At 55.8% G+C, this 16445-nt stretch overlaps 2 protein-coding genes across 6 annotated transcripts in view; one reads left to right on the top strand and one right to left on the bottom strand.

Moving 5' to 3' along the window:
- PAFAH1B2 (platelet activating factor acetylhydrolase 1b catalytic subunit 2) overlaps positions 1–16445 on the top strand; it is a 457510-nt gene that overhangs the window by 409846 nt on the left and 31219 nt on the right. The window lies entirely within an intron of this gene.
- The window catches only part of SIK3 (SIK family kinase 3), a 51457-nt gene that overhangs the window by 9954 nt on the left and 25058 nt on the right, over positions 1–16445 (bottom strand). The window contains exons 4-15 of one of the 5 annotated variants that reach the window (XM_065855811.2): positions 13229–13390; positions 10231–10355; positions 9630–9753; positions 8625–8743; positions 8133–8243; positions 7849–7992; positions 7267–7347; positions 7045–7154; positions 6746–6899; positions 6139–6294; positions 5537–5607; positions 2571–2714 (exon numbers count right to left, since the gene is read on the bottom strand). In XM_065855811.2, the coding sequence (XP_065711883.2) occupies positions 2571–2714; positions 5537–5607; positions 6139–6294; positions 6746–6899; positions 7045–7154; positions 7267–7347; positions 7849–7992; positions 8133–8243; positions 8625–8743; positions 9630–9753; positions 10231–10355; positions 13229–13390 (1501 nt within the window). Of the gene's footprint in view, positions 1–2570; positions 2715–5536; positions 5608–6138; positions 6295–6745; positions 6900–7044; positions 7224–7266; positions 7348–7848; positions 7993–8132; positions 8244–8624; positions 8744–9629; positions 9754–10230; positions 10356–13228; positions 13391–16445 lie in introns of all 5 variants that reach the window. The other 4 variants (XM_065855812.2, XM_065855814.2, XM_071798856.1 and 1 more) reach the window with 4 other exon arrangements.

The following is a 16445-nucleotide window of genomic DNA, read 5'->3' as shown; positions in this document are numbered from 1 at the left end:
GAGCAACTCATTGTCCATCCATGCAGAGGCACCTATCCCTCAGATGGGAAAGGTCTACAGAAACCACCCAGCACCTTAAAAATCCAAACTGCACCTCTTCAGTAGCCACTTCTGAGCCCTCCAGCTCCCCAGGGCCCCCAGCTACAGCTGATGCCTGTGGAAAACCAGAGGGGCACACGGAGACAGGAGCTGCCGTGTTCTGTAGCCCGAGGAGGAGCAGGGGCAGCGTCCATGCTGTGGGATGCACTGAATTAGAAGAGGGCAGGAACCTCAGTGTGCAGAGCCAGGGAAAGCTTTAACGCAGGAACCAAGCTGCCACTTCACGCCCAGTCTCCCAGTTGCCTGGATGCTTGGCACTGGGCAACCGAATGGGTCCGTTTGAAAAGCAGCCGCAGCCAGTATCACAGCAACTGCGCCCAAGGGGCCGCAAGCACTTTCCCCGCACAATGAGGGTCCTTCTTCACCATCAGAGGGAGCCAGATTTTTGTCAGGAGCTGTTTTCTCCTAAGGCTGGGGCTCCCCATTATCCAAGTCAAGCACTCTGCCCCTGCCTGGCCATGAGGTGCCTCACGTACCACCACGAGCCATCGGGTTTCTCTGAGCACCCAATGGTTCTGTGCAAACGCAGCCTGCAGAAGCCAGCACGCAGCCCTCGATGGTGCTGGCCCCGACCCGTCTGGCTGAGCCGCGGCACCGCCAGCGGCTGCTCCCGACCCTGCGCTGAAGCCTGTTCCACGAAGCCAAAGGAGCCCTGGGGAGGCTGTGCCTCAGAAGGTGCGCGACACTGGACCATTCCCTGTACGCCAAGTTCAGTTCTTGTCACTGCGTCTGCCTTAGCAGGACGTACTTCAGCTTGTATAGATCTCACACAACTTTCATCCAAGGACAGAGCTGCGTCCCTGCCTTGCCACGCCATCCCATCCATCACCCTGCCCCACTGGATCTCCCGCTGTGTTGATGGAAAGCAGGAGCTGCTGATAAAGTTACACTGAGGCTCCCAAACCCGTGTGGCCAGGGCAGAACAACCGTCCTGCCTTGTACAGTTGCTGTTCTTCAATTCTGCTTTGAGATGCTAAGTTATTGTGACCAAAACGGGGTGCTATGTAGGAACATGGTTTAAAATATGTGAACGGCTAAAATAATCCCCCATGCCCTTCAATAACTGAGGTCTGTTTATGTGGCGACAAGACTGCTGACGGTTTCTGTGCCGTACGTGCCCTGGACACAGCACAGACAATCCGTTCAGGCTACGGTCGGATGAAGTTTCTGTGATTTTGCAGGTAAAACACGGAAGGAGCAGGTACCGCCCTGTTCAGGATGCAACAAAACAGCCTCAGGACACCAAAGCCAAGAGTGCGACACCAATGATTTACAGGGCGTGTTTTAACAATCTTGGACAAAATCCATTCCTGCACTGCGAGTGCCCCAGCTTACCTTTCCCTTTGAAGCAACCCTTAAAGCAGGACACAGCACATTCTGATGGTTTTGCAAGCTGCGCTCCTCCTCCCATCCAGCTTTTCCGTGACCCTAGAAATCCTCCCCCCTGCTCATCCCACCCCCAAGCACCTCGGGAGGGAGTAACCTGAGGGCAGAGGGGTGCTTATCGGGCTTGCCGCAGTTCCAGCGTGGCACTAGCACCGGCGCTCTGCTCAGAGTTCACCTGTCTCTGCTGATTACATCAGTGCTCAGCTCAGCAGGTATCTGGCCACAATAAAAAGCGTTTTGTGGAGCTTGCCAGTGCGAGCTGGCTGAGCGTCCGGCCTGGCGGGAGAGCGTCTCCCCCGCAGCTGAGCCCCAAACTCCGCAGCTTGCAGCTGGTTGGCACCCTCGGCACCGAGAGCTTCAGAGCGCAGGTTTTAAGCTCCCTCTGTGGCATTAGCGTCTCTGGTTTGCTGCTGGGCTGAGGACTCCGTGTCAAATTAACACCTCTCGCCATCAGGAGCACCCACCCGCACGTTTTGGGTGTGTTTAGATCCGATCTGCATCGGCTCCCTCCTCCCCAGACACCAGCTCTCTTCCCAGCCCAGCTGCCTTTCTCCACAGCTTTCCCATCAGGGGTTCAGATCAGTAATGAAGTGACTCTTGAGGAGCTTTGCAAAGAGACTTTGCAGTCAAAACACACAACTCTGGTGCAGAACAGTGAGGTTTTGAAGCTCTGGTGTACGTGACTCTGGGTGCAGCCTTTTGCCTGCATCTGCCCCCAACAATGTTATGCATAAAATGTGCTACCTACCGCTAGCTTGACACCTACCATCACAACAGAGAAAAGCTCTTCTCTAGAACAAATTGCTTATTCCCACCCAGCCACTCTGACAAGTCACCTCCAGGCACAGCCAGGGGCCCGGAGGGGCCGCGCCAGCCGGGTCCTGCCCCGCGGTGCCCGTGTTTGAGGCAGGGAGCCCGCGCCAGCGCAGGGCTCCCGCGTCCCGGCCCCTGCGGCTCCGCTGCGTCCCGCTGCCTCCTCCTCGCCCCTCCCTGCCAAGCGGGGTGTCCTCAGCGCTCCGTTCCAGGCGGCACCTGAGCAGGTTTCCTGGCGCCAAGCTGCCCGAACGGCCGGTGCCATTACTCACCGGTGCTGATCGGGTACCAGGTGTGGAGCCCAAGCCCGGGGTCGGAAGGACTGCTGTCCTAGCTGCCTCTGCAAGTCTGGAGGGATTTCAGCTGTAGGGTTGGTCATTGCCAGAGTGTGCCTTTTTGACCTATTTGCCAAGTATCTGCAACAAGCAGGAGCACATTTTATAAGAGACTGATGGGAGTACTCCAGAAACAGGGAGCGTTAAGCTAATCCCTAGCAAACGGGAAGGAAGAACGCCTGCTGCAGCGCTCAGAACCAGCCGGGGAGAAGCGCACCACGGACACGCTGCCCGTGCCCGTCACACCACCGGTCTCACGATGCCCAGGGGACAAGGACAGTGTCAGCTGCTTGTGTGCCACCGCCAGCCTCTGAAGGGAAGAGGAGCCACTTGCTCTTCCCAATCGGAAAGCCCCATTTCATGGCAAACACTGGTATATCCCTTGGGGAATACCGGTGAGTCCCTGCCCTCAGCGTGGGTCCACTCCTGTCCAGCAGCTCTGCCTCCCTCTGCCACGGCCCCACGGGTGAGCCTGCTGCCCACACGGGGCCAGGAGACAGGACACAGATAACCCCAGCAAGAGCGGGGCAGAAACGGGCATAGGGCAGCGCTGCCGCCCAGCTGCAGCCTCCAGGACGCCCTTTGCACCCAGTGCTACCTGGGGACGTCCCGAATCCGGCCGGGAGCAGCTTGTCACAGCAGGGCAGGGTGCACCAGGGCAACCCAGTAGCGGTGACGGGTGGTAGAGGCTCTGGCTGCCCGGGGAGCAGGAAGAAGAGCGTGAGGAAGGGCGCTGGAGTGCGCAGGGCTGCGTGAGCCTGGTCCCAGTGCGCCATCTAGTCCCTGCTCCGCTCTGCAGGGAGCGGAGATGCGATGGCCAAACCAGTAAGGGAAACAGCAGCCGGAGGGTCCTTCCTCTGGAGCCAGAGCCAGCAGCTCAGACTCAAGCAGCCTCTGCTCTGCACCTAGGAGGCTGCAGTTCTGCTGCAAACCCTCTCAAGACTTGGGAAGTGTGCAGGGTGGCAGACATGGGAGCCCCTTTGGCAAGGATGTGAGGACGGGCTGCACAGCTCTGAGAGCCGCTGCCCTGAACGGGCTGTTCCTGTGCAGCAGAGCGGCTGCGGCCCGGGGCCAGAGCAGATAAGGAGCCCAGCACCGAGCCAGGACAGCTGGGCTGGCACTGGAGTGGCTCAAGGCCAGGCAGGATGAACGCCCGCTGGCAAACTCAACCGCTGCTGCTCTGTGAACTGGCAGCGAGGAGGCAGCTGTGGCAACTGTGACAAAGATCACCCGGTCAGTGACATCAGGGCTCCTAGTGGGGAACTCTCAGCATCCCCCTTCTCCCTGCAGCTGGAGACGCAGAGAAGAGCAGCAAGCAATGCAGACCTTGCTTTCTCCAAAGCCAGCCGCCCTCTGCGAGCTGCGGAAGCCACTTAAGCAGAAGACAGCAAGTTAACAGAAGGAAGAGCACTCAGCATCGTGGTAACTTGCCAAAGTCTGTGCCATTAGCTGTTTAAGAATCATTTGGTGCAGGCGGGGAAAGCTTCCCAAAGAGCTTTACAGCTGTGGCTTGCTAAGATCATTTTATTTCAGACCTCCAGGGAACAATCCAATCTTGAGCTCTAACAGTGTTTCAGGTGGAAGAAAGTTCCCCAAAGCTCAGAGGAGATGCCCTGGAGCAGAGCAAAGACCATGCTCTGTTCTCAAGGTCAGATTAAGGAGGGCAGAAAGTGCTTGCTGGTGGCTGCATACAGCATGTTCGGAGCAGTGTTCTCAGAAGCTAAATATTTACATCTGTTCCTGATATTAGTGCTATTTACCCTTCTCCTCTGGTGACTACCAACATGTTGCAACATAAGGGGGTGGAGAGCAACACACCACCTGGACCGGGCTTTTTCTGGGCCATGCGCTGGAAGAAGAACACGTGGTACGAAAGGACCACGGGCAGCACTGCTGAGAGCAGCAGAGTGACCTGCGGTGAAGAACTAGGCAGAAAACACAAGATGTTCTCTGCACCAGCTCCGGCGGGGCTGGGAGCAGCTCGGGCAGGCAAGCGGAGCCTGAGCGCACGCTCTGCACAGCCTGTCGCTGCACACAGCGCCGTTCAAACGCCCCTCTCGGGAGCGCTGAGAGGAGACCTGGGGGCCAGCCCGCCCCAGCGCCCGTCCTCCTCCCCAGCACAGCCCCTGGAAACGCTGCCTTACCCAACGAACACGCTGGGGGAATCCAGAGAGCTTTGCAAGTCTGAGGTGCAAGGAGGAGCGCCCCGTAACCAAACCCACCGCGTGTAGTGCACCAGCTGGTTAGCAGAGAAGAAACTACACAAAAGCTACTAAGAAAGTGTTAGCAAGGACACGGTTAGTGCTTCCCATGGACTGAGAAAGTACAAGCGTATTCTACCCACTCCCCAGAACGTGTTTGGAGCGAAGAGGACAGAAGTTTCCAGCCTGATATCTAACGATTCTCCCCTTATTGGAGCAGATTGTTGTAAGGCCTCCTGCTAAAATTAGAAGCTAGAGATACCCCTATTCCCAGCAATCTCACTTTAAGGCATCAGAGTTGGATGTTTACTGCACGTCTTGATACAAAAGCTGCATCGACACCCAAGGCCACAGATGAGATCTTCCTAGCCCATCGCCCAGCAGGGAGGGTGAATCACTCAGCACTCGCTCTGCAGGTTAGTGTGGGTTGCATGCTGGTGCACACTAAGCGAAGGAATTTAGCGATTTCAGAGTTTCTGGAGAAGCTACTGCTCAAACAGCTAACCAAGTCAGCTCCGTAAGCACCCGGTAGTGTCAGAGGAGTAATTGCCAACAGTAATCAACACCCACAAGAACAAGAGCAGCGATGTGCCTTCACTGTTATCAACACTGCGGCTGCTCGTGTTTTAATTCGGCTGTGAACAGCACAGGATGAGCCTCTTGGAGGGTGACAAGGGCAAACATGAGCAGACTGGGGGTTACCTCTGCACAGCCTCCTGATCCGGCTCCCCGTCCGAGCTCTCCTCGTCCACAGGGGTGACGGCCGGGACAGCCTGCGGGGAGAGGGGACATGGGGTTCAGAGCGCAGCCAGCGTGGCCCACCCGCACCGGACACCCCACCTTCCCAAACCGGGACCCCACCCACACGCCTGCCCCAAACACGACGGCCTGGACAAGGTTGCTGCTCCTTTGGGTGCTACCACGAAAATTCACTGATACGGATGCATCAGGGAAGACAGAAAGCACGCGACTGGATGGATGTTTTAGTTTTCTCTATTAGATCAAAGGAGAAGAAAAGCAACCATTTATCAAAAGTCCTCCGCCCTGTGGCCAGTTCCAGAGACCACCACCATCTCAGCTGCCAGTTCCAGGACACAGCGACTCTCCCGCAAGGGGACAGAGCAGCAGCCACCGCTGCGGCGTGGGGGAACCTTGGGAAGCAAGCGGGTGCGCTCCCTGCAGCGCTCCCAGAGCGCGACACCCAGCCCACAGCGCCCGCTGTCACCCGGAGCAGCCGCCTCTGCCGGTGGGAGGAGATGTTTGTAAGCGCAGCACCAACTCTCCTCTTGCCTTTCGCTACTTACTGGCGTCATGGTGACGAGCGGCGAGGGCCCCCGAGGCCGCTTGAGCAGCTGCTGTGCGTGCAGCTGGATGTTGGCTCCGCCGTCCGACGCCCTGCGGCCCAGCGGGCCCATGCCGTTGAGCAGCTGCAGTGTGGGGGGCTGCAGCAGGGACTGCTCCTGGAACACACAGCCCCGTCACCAACCCCGGCCCTGCTCACCAGCCCGCACCGCGGCACAGGGGCTGCCTGGGCTTCAGGAGAGATGTGGGATGAACCACCAGCAGTGCTGGGGCACAGAGAGGCAGCAGCAGGGATAAATGCGGGTTTAACTCTCTATTTCCTTGCACTTGGGTTTAGGTGCCAGGGAGGCTGCAACCTGCAGCTCCAACGCCAGGCAGCACAGCCCTGTTTCTCCTCAGCCAGGTAATTAATTTCACATTGCAGTTTTCCTTCATTTGTGAGCTTTGCAAGTGACCAACCAGAATCACACCCAAAAGGGACAGCAAGAGGGTAAACCTTAACCTCATGGAGTCTGGGGAAGTGGTAAACGGAGCAAGCAAGCGTGAGCACGCACCCCACACGTGTTGTGGGGCACGGCCCGCAGCAGGGACAAGGGCATCGCTCCGTACCTTGTACTCCAGCTGCCCCGTGGGCTGCAGGTTCTGCCTTGGCAGCACATTCTGCATGAAGTTCACATTCGGGGTCACCTGCAGGAACGGAGCCTGAGGAGTGACACGGGGGAAGCCGGGCAGGAGCTTCTGCAGGTCTTCCATGACTTCCGTCCTGTGCAGTCATATTGATATAAACAGGTTAATTAGCAATGTTGTGACAAGAACCACCCATGGGCCCAGTGCGTTCAGCTTCCCTTCACAAAAAGACATCTATTGCTCTGGAAAATGGTCACAGCGAGGCAGAATCCAACACTAACCGTGGGTCAGCTACTCCAACCGTGTGCCTTCTCATCGAGAGGTACCGGACCAGAGCTTCGGGTGACGGCTCCTCCCCTTCGTCGCTGTCCAAGTTCATCGTTCCGTCAGTCTGGGCAGGGAAAACATTGGAGATGTGGAAATACAATGTGAGGATCGAGCACAAGGCTCCAGCATGGGCCTGCAAAAGAAACTGGTGGGGTTCATCACGGGGACCGCCTCACCTCCACAATTTGGTTTTCAGGGTTGATGAGCTGGACTTGTGGCACGTTGATGCTCATGGTATTGCCCGTCTGTTCTGTCTGCTGAGCAGAGAGACCCAGATCAGCAGACACGAAGGCAGCGTCTCTTACAGCCCCTCTACCCTAACAGCGGTGTGCAGAACCTCCTGGTTCCCAGGTGATCACCCTGGAGCCAGTGGAGATCTGCTTATTCTGAATTCTCAAGGGGCTGCCTCATTTCCCTTCCTCGCTTACTGAGCAGGCAGGGTCAGCATCTCTCCTGCTCCCCTTGTGCCCCAGCCTATCTGAAAGCAAACGTTCATTTTTTGCCCAGCAGCACAAACTGAGGAAGCAGCACCGCGCAGCAGGCCCCGCGTGTGAACCCCGCTCTCCAGCAGTAACCTTCACGGTCAATTCTGCTCTGTCACTAGGCTAATGTAAGACTTCAGCTGAAGGGGATTTGCTAAACCACAGCCAGTTAACAAATTGTTCCTAATTCTGGGAGCCTAAATACACGTGAAGTTCTCAGATAAGGAATGTTTTGACACTTCTGCCAGGAGGAGGACACCCACAAGCAGGACAGACCTGGATGTTAGCAGAGGTGGGGAAAGTCATGGTCCGGGGTACGCTTGGCGATGTCGCAATGCGCAGGTTCTTGTGTCTCTTCAGGCGCTCGCAGAGCAGGCTGTAGATTGCACTGTAGTGATCGTAAGCATCGGCTCTTAAAGACTGCGAGAGAAAAAGGAAGCAGCGGTCAGCTCCTTTCGCCAAGCACTAAAACACACTCCACAGTGCTATCGGAGGCCATGAACAAACACGGCCATGTGTTCTACACCACGAGGCAGGACACGAGTGTCCCTGTGTCCCACCTGAATTGTGCGCTCCTTGTCCAGCCCCATGTCCGCCATGGCCAGCAGCACGTCCTCATTCAGCGGCTCCATCTGCCTCTCGCTCTTCAGGTGCTGACACTCCGCTATCAGCTGGGGGAGCAGGCACAGACTCAGCACCGCTGTTCCCAAAAGAACCCACGATGTTCCCAAAGGAACCCACGAGTCTCAGCGCTCCAAAGAACCAAAGCACAGGCTGCTGCTGCACGCTGCTGTGAGCTCTGGAGGCCGACGGCACACCAATTCAAAATGTAGGGCCTCAGGCCCTCAGCGGCAAGGGACAGACATAGAACCAGTTGAAAATGGGTGGCAGGGCAGAAAGCAAGGCCAGGAGACACGGGGACGGAAAGGCAGCACAGCACACTTGGAATGAGAGCTCTCGAACAGGCGGAGCGAGTGTGGCAGCGCTCCGTGCCCGCAGCCCGTGTGCGACAGGCGCCGAGCAGCCCCCCAGCCCAGCTCCCTCCCACTCACCCTGTCGAACTCCGCGTCCGCCTCCCCCAGCTTCATCCACTTGTGCTTGCAGATCTGCTCCATGGAGAGCCGCTTGCTGGGGTCGAGGACCAGCATGTGCCGGATCAGATGTTCACATTCTGCAAGGGAAGAGCAAGCTGAGCAACCCGTGGGGAGGGACCCGCTGCTGCAGGAGCCGGCCTGGCGCTGCAATGCGCTTCTCAGCCAAAACATTGCTTCTCCCTATGTGCTTCATGACCATTCAGTCCCCACTATGCCAGTCTGCTGCAGACATTTGGTGGCCCCAGGCTAGAAGGAAGGGAGCCACCCAGGCCCCGGTGCCGTTTGCTGGAGGCCCTGGGTGGCACGCTGTCACCCTGTCCCTCCCCTGCTGCTAACAGCCGGGGGACACAGCTTTGGGGGGCTGACAGGAAAAGCATGCTCTCAACATTCGCCACTCAGCTACAGCTCGCTGTGAAGGGCTTGTCCAGCGCACCACACGTGTGCGGCCACCGCGGGGGCTCCCCCAGCCGGGCCCGGATCTGCACTCACTCCGAAGCGCCACAAAACCAAGATTCGTTACCCAAGCATTCAGAAGCGCTTCAGCAGAAACAGAAGATAAGACCTTCATCTCTGATGGGCTATTGCCTGAGATCCATGCGCCATAATGCTGTAAAAAGCTTCTTGTCTAAAAGAAGTTCAGTGAAAGCCTCTATATTCCTCAATCAGTGTGCCATTTTTAGCTTTCACATTTCCTAAAATTTAAAACCAGTGTATGTTTGCTGACATTTTGCTGTAGTTCGCATAGTTATACAAATGAAAGCTGAAAATTCAAGTAAGAGTATTATGGTTTCTAAATTCCAGATTCAGATATCATTTTAGCTCACGTTACAAAGCAGCACCCAGTGGACAAGCTCCCTGGCACACAGACCAGCTGCCGGGCTGTGACCGCAGAGCCGCAGAGGGTCTGTGAGCAGAGGGTCTGCGAGCAGAGGGCACCCCGCGCCCACCCAGCGCCCGCCTTACCTGTGGACATGAAGAAGGGAATGCGGAACTTCCCGCTGAGCACCCGTGCGCGCAGGTTCTGCAGCGTGCTCCCGTCGAAGGGCAGGGCGCCGCACACCAGCACGTACAGCACCACGCCGAGGCTCTGCGGCAAACACACGCGTCAGCAGCCGCGCCGGCACAGCGCCGCACTGCCGCAAGCACTTTGGAAATGGAATAAAACAAAGCGGGTGACGCAAACCCCGTGGGAATGGACCTTGGAGGGGACCGTCCCCAGTCCCGGCACCGACGTTCTCCCTGCAAAACCCTCAGTGACCAAAGCTGTGGTTCCTCTTTCAGCCCTGCCAGGTCTAGTACTGTGCCATTCCACAGCACTGAACTGAACCGGGATTTATGAAAACGCATCTCTGGGCAATATAATATTTTTGGTGACATGCCTCCCAATAAATAAAACAGGTGACATAGTAACCAGACTAAAATTTTATGAGCATTTCTTTGAAAAAACTTTCGTGCCATATCAGAGGCTTTTCTCCGAGACACGTGCTGAGTATTCAGGAAGCAAAGCCAAAGAAACAGACCGAAGATGAGATCCGAGCGAGAGAGAAAGAGGCTCATTGCATACCCAAATGTCAACCTTGGGCCCATCGTACTCCTTCCCTTCGAAGAGCTCTGGAGCAGCATAGGGAGGACTCCCACACCACGTTTTCAGCAGCTGACCAGGCGTGAAGATGTTACTGAACCCAAAATCTGAAAGAACAAAGAACTGATTAGAGGAACACAACATTTTGATTTTCCAGAACGCCTGATGTGAGCTGGAGACTTCAGTGACAGCGGCAGCTCGACAAACCGAGTCAAATCATCTGCCCGCAGCAAATCATAAATCCTGAACGAGAAGTTACAAGAAAGGCCTTGACCTCACAGGCAGTCAACCATCAGCCTACAGGGGCACTCCTGGCTGTCTCACTCTTGAGGTGGGATGTGTAACAGGTGCCTGAATTACAGCTACCAGAGCAAGCTGGATGAACTACAGTACTAAGTGTATTTCCATCTCCTACCAACAAAGCATTTGTAGTCAAGCTTAGATGCAAACTCGTTCAGACAGTACCAGAACACGCCCGGTCCAAGGAGACACATAAATCCAAATCCCCTGGGAGCACCAGGTCTCGTTCCGCAAACAGATGCGGAGGGAAAAGGGCACGTTTGAGGAGCAAGGCAAAAGTTGTGATGATGTGATACAGGGAAAATCTCTAAAAGCAACATCTCTGTGCTACAAACAAGTGGCCCCAGAGCAGAGCTGCATGGAGAAGGTGCGAGAGCCAGCAGCTCCTGCAAGCAAAGCAACGCGCACGTGGGACTCCTCTTGGAAAGCGGGGCCCAGCAACAGCCTCAGCTCCTGGCTGAACCCTCGCACTGGGGCACAAGTGAACATGGTGCCAGGAGCTACTGACTCAGCCTTTGAGAAGGTACACGGGAGAAAAAGCATCCATGGGAAAAACGAGAGCTGGGGCCACAGCGTTCGTATCTTACCCTTTATGGAAAAATAACGTAGGTGCTATCAATCCAAAAAACCCCAAGGAAAGGCTCGTGGTCACCATGGAGTGCGAACAGCAGTGTTAACCCCCAGACGGAGGCACTGCCAAGTTTGAAGTACATAACTAACGCTGAGTACGGATGCAAAGCTGCAAACGGAGGTCAGCAGCAACGCGCTAGAAAATCTGCCTGGTCAGAGTCGGGAAAACCCCAAACGCAGATACCTGGCAGATAAAAACCGGCCAGACAGACCAAGCAGAGCCTTCAGAAGACAGCGGAGATGGATCTGGAGCAGAGGTTTGCACAGACACGGTTCAGGGCTTTGGCAGCGCAGGTTTAGCTGAGCTCCCCGTGTGGTTTGAGCGTTCCTGCAGGAGTGGCTCTGGGAGGGCTGCTGGGGAAGGGACCATTCGCTATCGCTGCTTTTGTTGCTCTTGAAACGATGGAAGAACTGGTGTCAAGTTGTAATTGATGAGTTACAGGGACAAAAGTTAATACTTGGAAAATCCTATACCATAAATCAGCTTTTCCAGGCTACTTTTCAAGTCACCACTCCGTATCCCTGCCAAGGAAAACACCACCCGCACCGGGTGGGAACCGTCTGCCCCAGCCCATTCGGGAGCAGAGACTGGGAAGGAAAATACTTTCCAGCTCCCTCAGATTAAAAAGTTTCCACAGTTTTCAGGCACTCGCAGGCTTTGTCAGCAGGCTCACGTGGCACGTTGGCAGGAAATCCAGCCCGCTCGCAGCTCCTACCTGGGCTAATTTTTAACCTTTCGTCAGGCACCCTGCCGCCCTAAACACCCACGTTGGGTTTTAGCCCGTGAACACCAGATGGCCTCAAATCATTAGCGAGTCTGTTTGCATCAGACAGACACGGGACGCGCTGCTCACAAAGAGCTCCCAGCAGCCCCTCCAGACAGGCCCGGCCGAGCACGAGCCCTGCGCCCAACTTCCAAACGGCCCCTCGTCCCCTCTGCCTCCCCCATTCCGAGTGAGGGTGACAGAAACCTAAGGAATTACCCATTGTTTTACTACAAATCAAACGTTAACACCTACGGATGGTACATGGAGAACAGTAACAGCAGGAACAGGCCTGATTCCTCTCCAAGGGGGTATTACGCTAGAAGAATATTCCCCAACTCCCAGTATTAACTTTGCTCACAGACTGAAATCCTTCATAGCCCTAAGCAGTTTTTAAAAAATCAAGTTACAAACCCTTGTAAAAGCCGAGAGGCTCTCCAAGGCAGTCTATCAAGAGAAGGGGCAACGAAGTGCCTTCCAGAACCGCTCTGCTACGCAGGATGCTCGAGCAGAATTAAATTGTAAGTATGAGCTCTTCCAATTCAAAAGCCCATGAAATGAGATGACCAGGGCGGTGTTAAATCCTCTTGTTTCAATCGGCTGCTACATAATCCCTCACGGCTAAATAAAGTTCAGCCTAGCGGGTGCAGCACCGAGCTGGGCAGCCAAGGCTCAGCGTTGTGGACCGGGGGGTCACAGGCACGCAGGTGCAAGGAACGGGTTATTAGCAAAACCCCCACTGCCCAGCCAAACTGCAAGGGCCTGTTTACTGAGTAACCTGGGCGGCTGTCCCTGCAGGGGGTGAAATACCCAGTGCTGCAGGGCCGCTCCGGCTCGGCCAGGCTGAGGAACGGTTCCAGCAGCCGCTCCCCGCACCGCTCTGCCGGCACCGCGGGCACCTCCTCCTCCCTTCTTCCTCTCTCACCTACTCTGACCTGCTTCCCACCAGTCCTGAACTGGAGGCAGGACTCCAACAATCTTTAATATGAAGTCTCACCCATTATCCAGCGCACTGGAACACTGCAGTGTCTATAGCCCCATATCTGCCTGCAAAGCCCAAGCAGCTTTTTTAATTTTGCCCTGCTTGCAGGGAGATGTAAATCTCCTGGCTCCGAGCTGGCAGCTGCAGCTCTGGGCAGCAGGCCACCCAGAAATCAGGGCTTCCTTTAGCGCACGGTGCTTCCTTCCCTCTGAGCGCCGGGAAGCAGCCGGTGCCTGCGGTTATTGACTCCAGCAGCCGCCTTCCCTTCCCTCCCCTTCCCTTCCTCCCACCCTGCTCAGCTCACCTGCGATTTTGATGTTGAGGTTGGCATCCAGCAGGAGGTTTTCTGCCTTCAGGTCTCTGTGGACTATGTTCCGACAGTGACAGAAGTTGACGGCAGCCACGATTTGCTTGAACTTTCTGCGGGCTTCCTTCTCGGCCATGCGCCCGTGGGCCACCAAGTGATCTGTGGGGGACCAAAGGAAGGACAAAGCGGTCATTGGCACGGAGAGCAGGAGCCACACGGGCTCCTCGCCCTGGCGCCGACCTCCAGAGAGCGCCGGGCAAAAGAGGAAAAAGCGGCTCATTTCACCCCATAAACTCCTTTAAACCAGCCAGCTCCACAGAGGAATCTGTTCTTGAAAATCATACAAATAAATCACTTCTGAAGCTTTCTCATCAGGTGGTTGTATTTTTCCCAGTCACCCATTAATTAAAATACCTGCGACATAATTGACTTGCAGTAAATACTAATTACCGAGATCCATCAAAGCCGTTCTGCTGGCTTCTGACTGCACAGCAACCTACTTTGTGTCTGACTACCCGTGTTGTGCAACAGAGCGAGTTGTTTTTCTGAGAACTTGTCAATTAAGTTTTATTCATCGGATAAACTTAATTCCATGAGCAAATCGGAACCAGACCAGAGAAGAAAACCCATCGCCAACTCCAATAGGACCCTTAATTGACTTAATAGGAAAAGCACAATTGACTCTCTCCAACAGCCCAGTCACCTCTCATTAAGTCATTTGCACGGTCAAACGTGTGAGGGACCGTTTGGAGCGGAGGTCGGCAAGGGCTGCTGCGTGTCAGCGCTGCACGGACGGACAGACAGACAGCAGCTCCGCTCCCACGCGGCCCAAGGGCACTCACGGCTTCTGTTCCGCCTGAAGGTGGGAGCGCAGCCGGCCCAGCTCTTCAGCAGAGCGCAAGGCGCCCATCTCCCAGCAATCCTGAAAACACAGACCCTCCTGCGGGCAGGAAATCCCACCCAGCTGCTGCAGCAGGTGTATTGCTGCCAGGTATATTTGGGCCCAAACGTGCTGCCCCTTTCATGAGTCAGTTCTGCTTAGGTTGTGAAAAGGAAACCTCTTCAGATTAGGCGTGAAATTTCCCTTTTTGTGAAGAAGTGTGCGCGGAGGCCGGTCCAGAGCCCTGCACGGCGCTCGGAGCCGCCACCACTGCTGTGTGAGCTCCAGAGGAAGGGCAGAAACAATGAAGCTACAGAATACTTCACATACCACCACAGGCAACTGTGTGCCAAAATTAACCATCGCGAGCTTAGGCCGTGTGAACCCTCGTGTGAGGGGGCTGTGTGCTGACCCCAGGCTGGGCTGTGAACCCTCGTGCGAGGGGTCTGCTCACCCACCCCAGGCTGGGCTGTGAACCCTCGTGGGAGGGGAGCTGGGCAGCGTTGATCCTTTGAGCGCTTTCTAGAGGAAGGAACATGCAATTTCATTCCACAGTCCCTAAAGCATCAGTCACTGTTCTCTGTATTTACACGAAGCACCTGGTGCTGCTCTCTGCGTTAAAAAGTGGAGAAATCCTACACCGAAGAGCAAGCATCCTCTTGTTTGGAGGCAGGACTGGGGCACCCGTCTCCAGCTTTCGCCTCCGGACGGGCTCCTTGTGCTGTTAAGGTGCTTTCTGCCTGGCAAGCGAGCACTGCCCAAGCTTCACGTCTCCTCCGTGTGGCGGACTGAGTCCAGCTCCAGCGTTCTGGTGATTCTGCGATGCCGGCAGCAGCCGGGCCGCCTGCAGACGGTACAGAGAGCTCGGGACACGCGGCAGGAGATGGGAGACAGGGCAGGGACTGCAGATGCGCCAACCACGTTAACCAGGGGAGAATTTTGCCGAGTTTCCTGAGACTTTTTGTTAACTGACCAAGCACCCGTGTTCTTGTCAACAAGGACTGCAGATTATTTACAGTATTCATAGTAAATGGCTGAAATCAAAACAGACTTTCAGCCTATATTCTGTTTGACGTCAGAAAAGGACACTCGAGGGGCCTGGAACAAAGAGCGCCCTGTGTTTAAGAGGAGACATTCGTTTGTTCATCGTGTCGAACCAGCAACCCAAGCACACGCAGAACACGCACGGGGACAAACCCAACAGCTTACATTTCACTGCTTAAGCCCACGGCAGGAGTGAATCTCCCCCACCATCCCACACGCTGCTCCGCAAACACGGAGTTATGGCATGTTCCCAGCACCAGGAATTGAGGGCACCCATCCCTTTCACATGAAAACCTGGGTTGTGCAGATGCTGAGGCAATGGAGAAAGAGATAAAAGACTTGGAGGGTGCTGAATGCCCAGCACCAGGCCCAGTGTCACGGCCCTGCCCCACGCACCCAGCGCCAGCCCTGTAGCAACTTCTAACGAGCCTCCCAGAACAGGGCTGGACACACAGACACACGGACAAAGTTCCACCCTTAGGAACAGGGACGCAAAGCCAACCTGCGCTGCTGGCCTGGTGCTCACCAGCACAGGGACGGGAGACGCTAACGACGCAAGGAAACCTCCCAAATGGGTTGCTGCTTCCTCCCTGAAAATTGCTTCCGCTGTTAGAGCAGTGTCTTAATGGCTCCTCAGGAAGCTCTAATGACAAGAAAGCTGAGAGTCGTGTTTGCCCCTCTGCTCCAACGCTGCGGGTGCACAGGGCATCGCTGCAGCACCCAAAAACACCCGAACAGGCGAGCGGGACGCAGTGTCCTGCGTGGGTCTCAAACAGCAGAGCTGCTCCCGGCCACGGGGAGGTGAGAGCCGGGCAGCGCCACAGAAATCAGCCACGCCAATGAGCTGAAGTCACTGCAGCACGGGACATCTCAGACAGCAATTAGATTTGCACTTCCACGCATGTAGAGGGCTATTTCTGTAACCAGGAGAATTCATTCCAAGTTTGTATATGAGTTTGCACATAGTTCTGGATTTAAAAGATGAGCCCATCTCTGCCAAATTCAACAGAAGAGGCAGAGAAAGCAAAAAGTGATCTATACTTTTCTGCAGCTCGCCGCACACAAGCAAAGCACCACGCATTCAAGCGATTTGCTGCAGCTGCGGCTCTTCGTACGGCAGGATGGACCCGCAGGCCCGCGGAGCCGCGTGGGACTCGTGTTGAGGACACAAGGGGAAGGTCTGGCTGGTGGAGCCTGGTTTTGCCAGCCAGTCACCCACGGTGCCCAGCACCAGCAACGGCGCTTCCTGTGGCCACCTCCACCGAGGAGAAGCCAGTCACAGGGACCGTG

The sequence above is a fragment of the Patagioenas fasciata genome, chromosome 24 (genome assembly GCF_037038585.1).
Source record: "Patagioenas fasciata isolate bPatFas1 chromosome 24, bPatFas1.hap1, whole genome shotgun sequence".
NCBI lineage: Eukaryota > Metazoa > Chordata > Aves > Columbiformes > Columbidae > Patagioenas > Patagioenas fasciata.
Note: the sequence above shows the minus strand (reverse complement) of the source record. Positions and strands in the feature narration are given on the sequence as shown.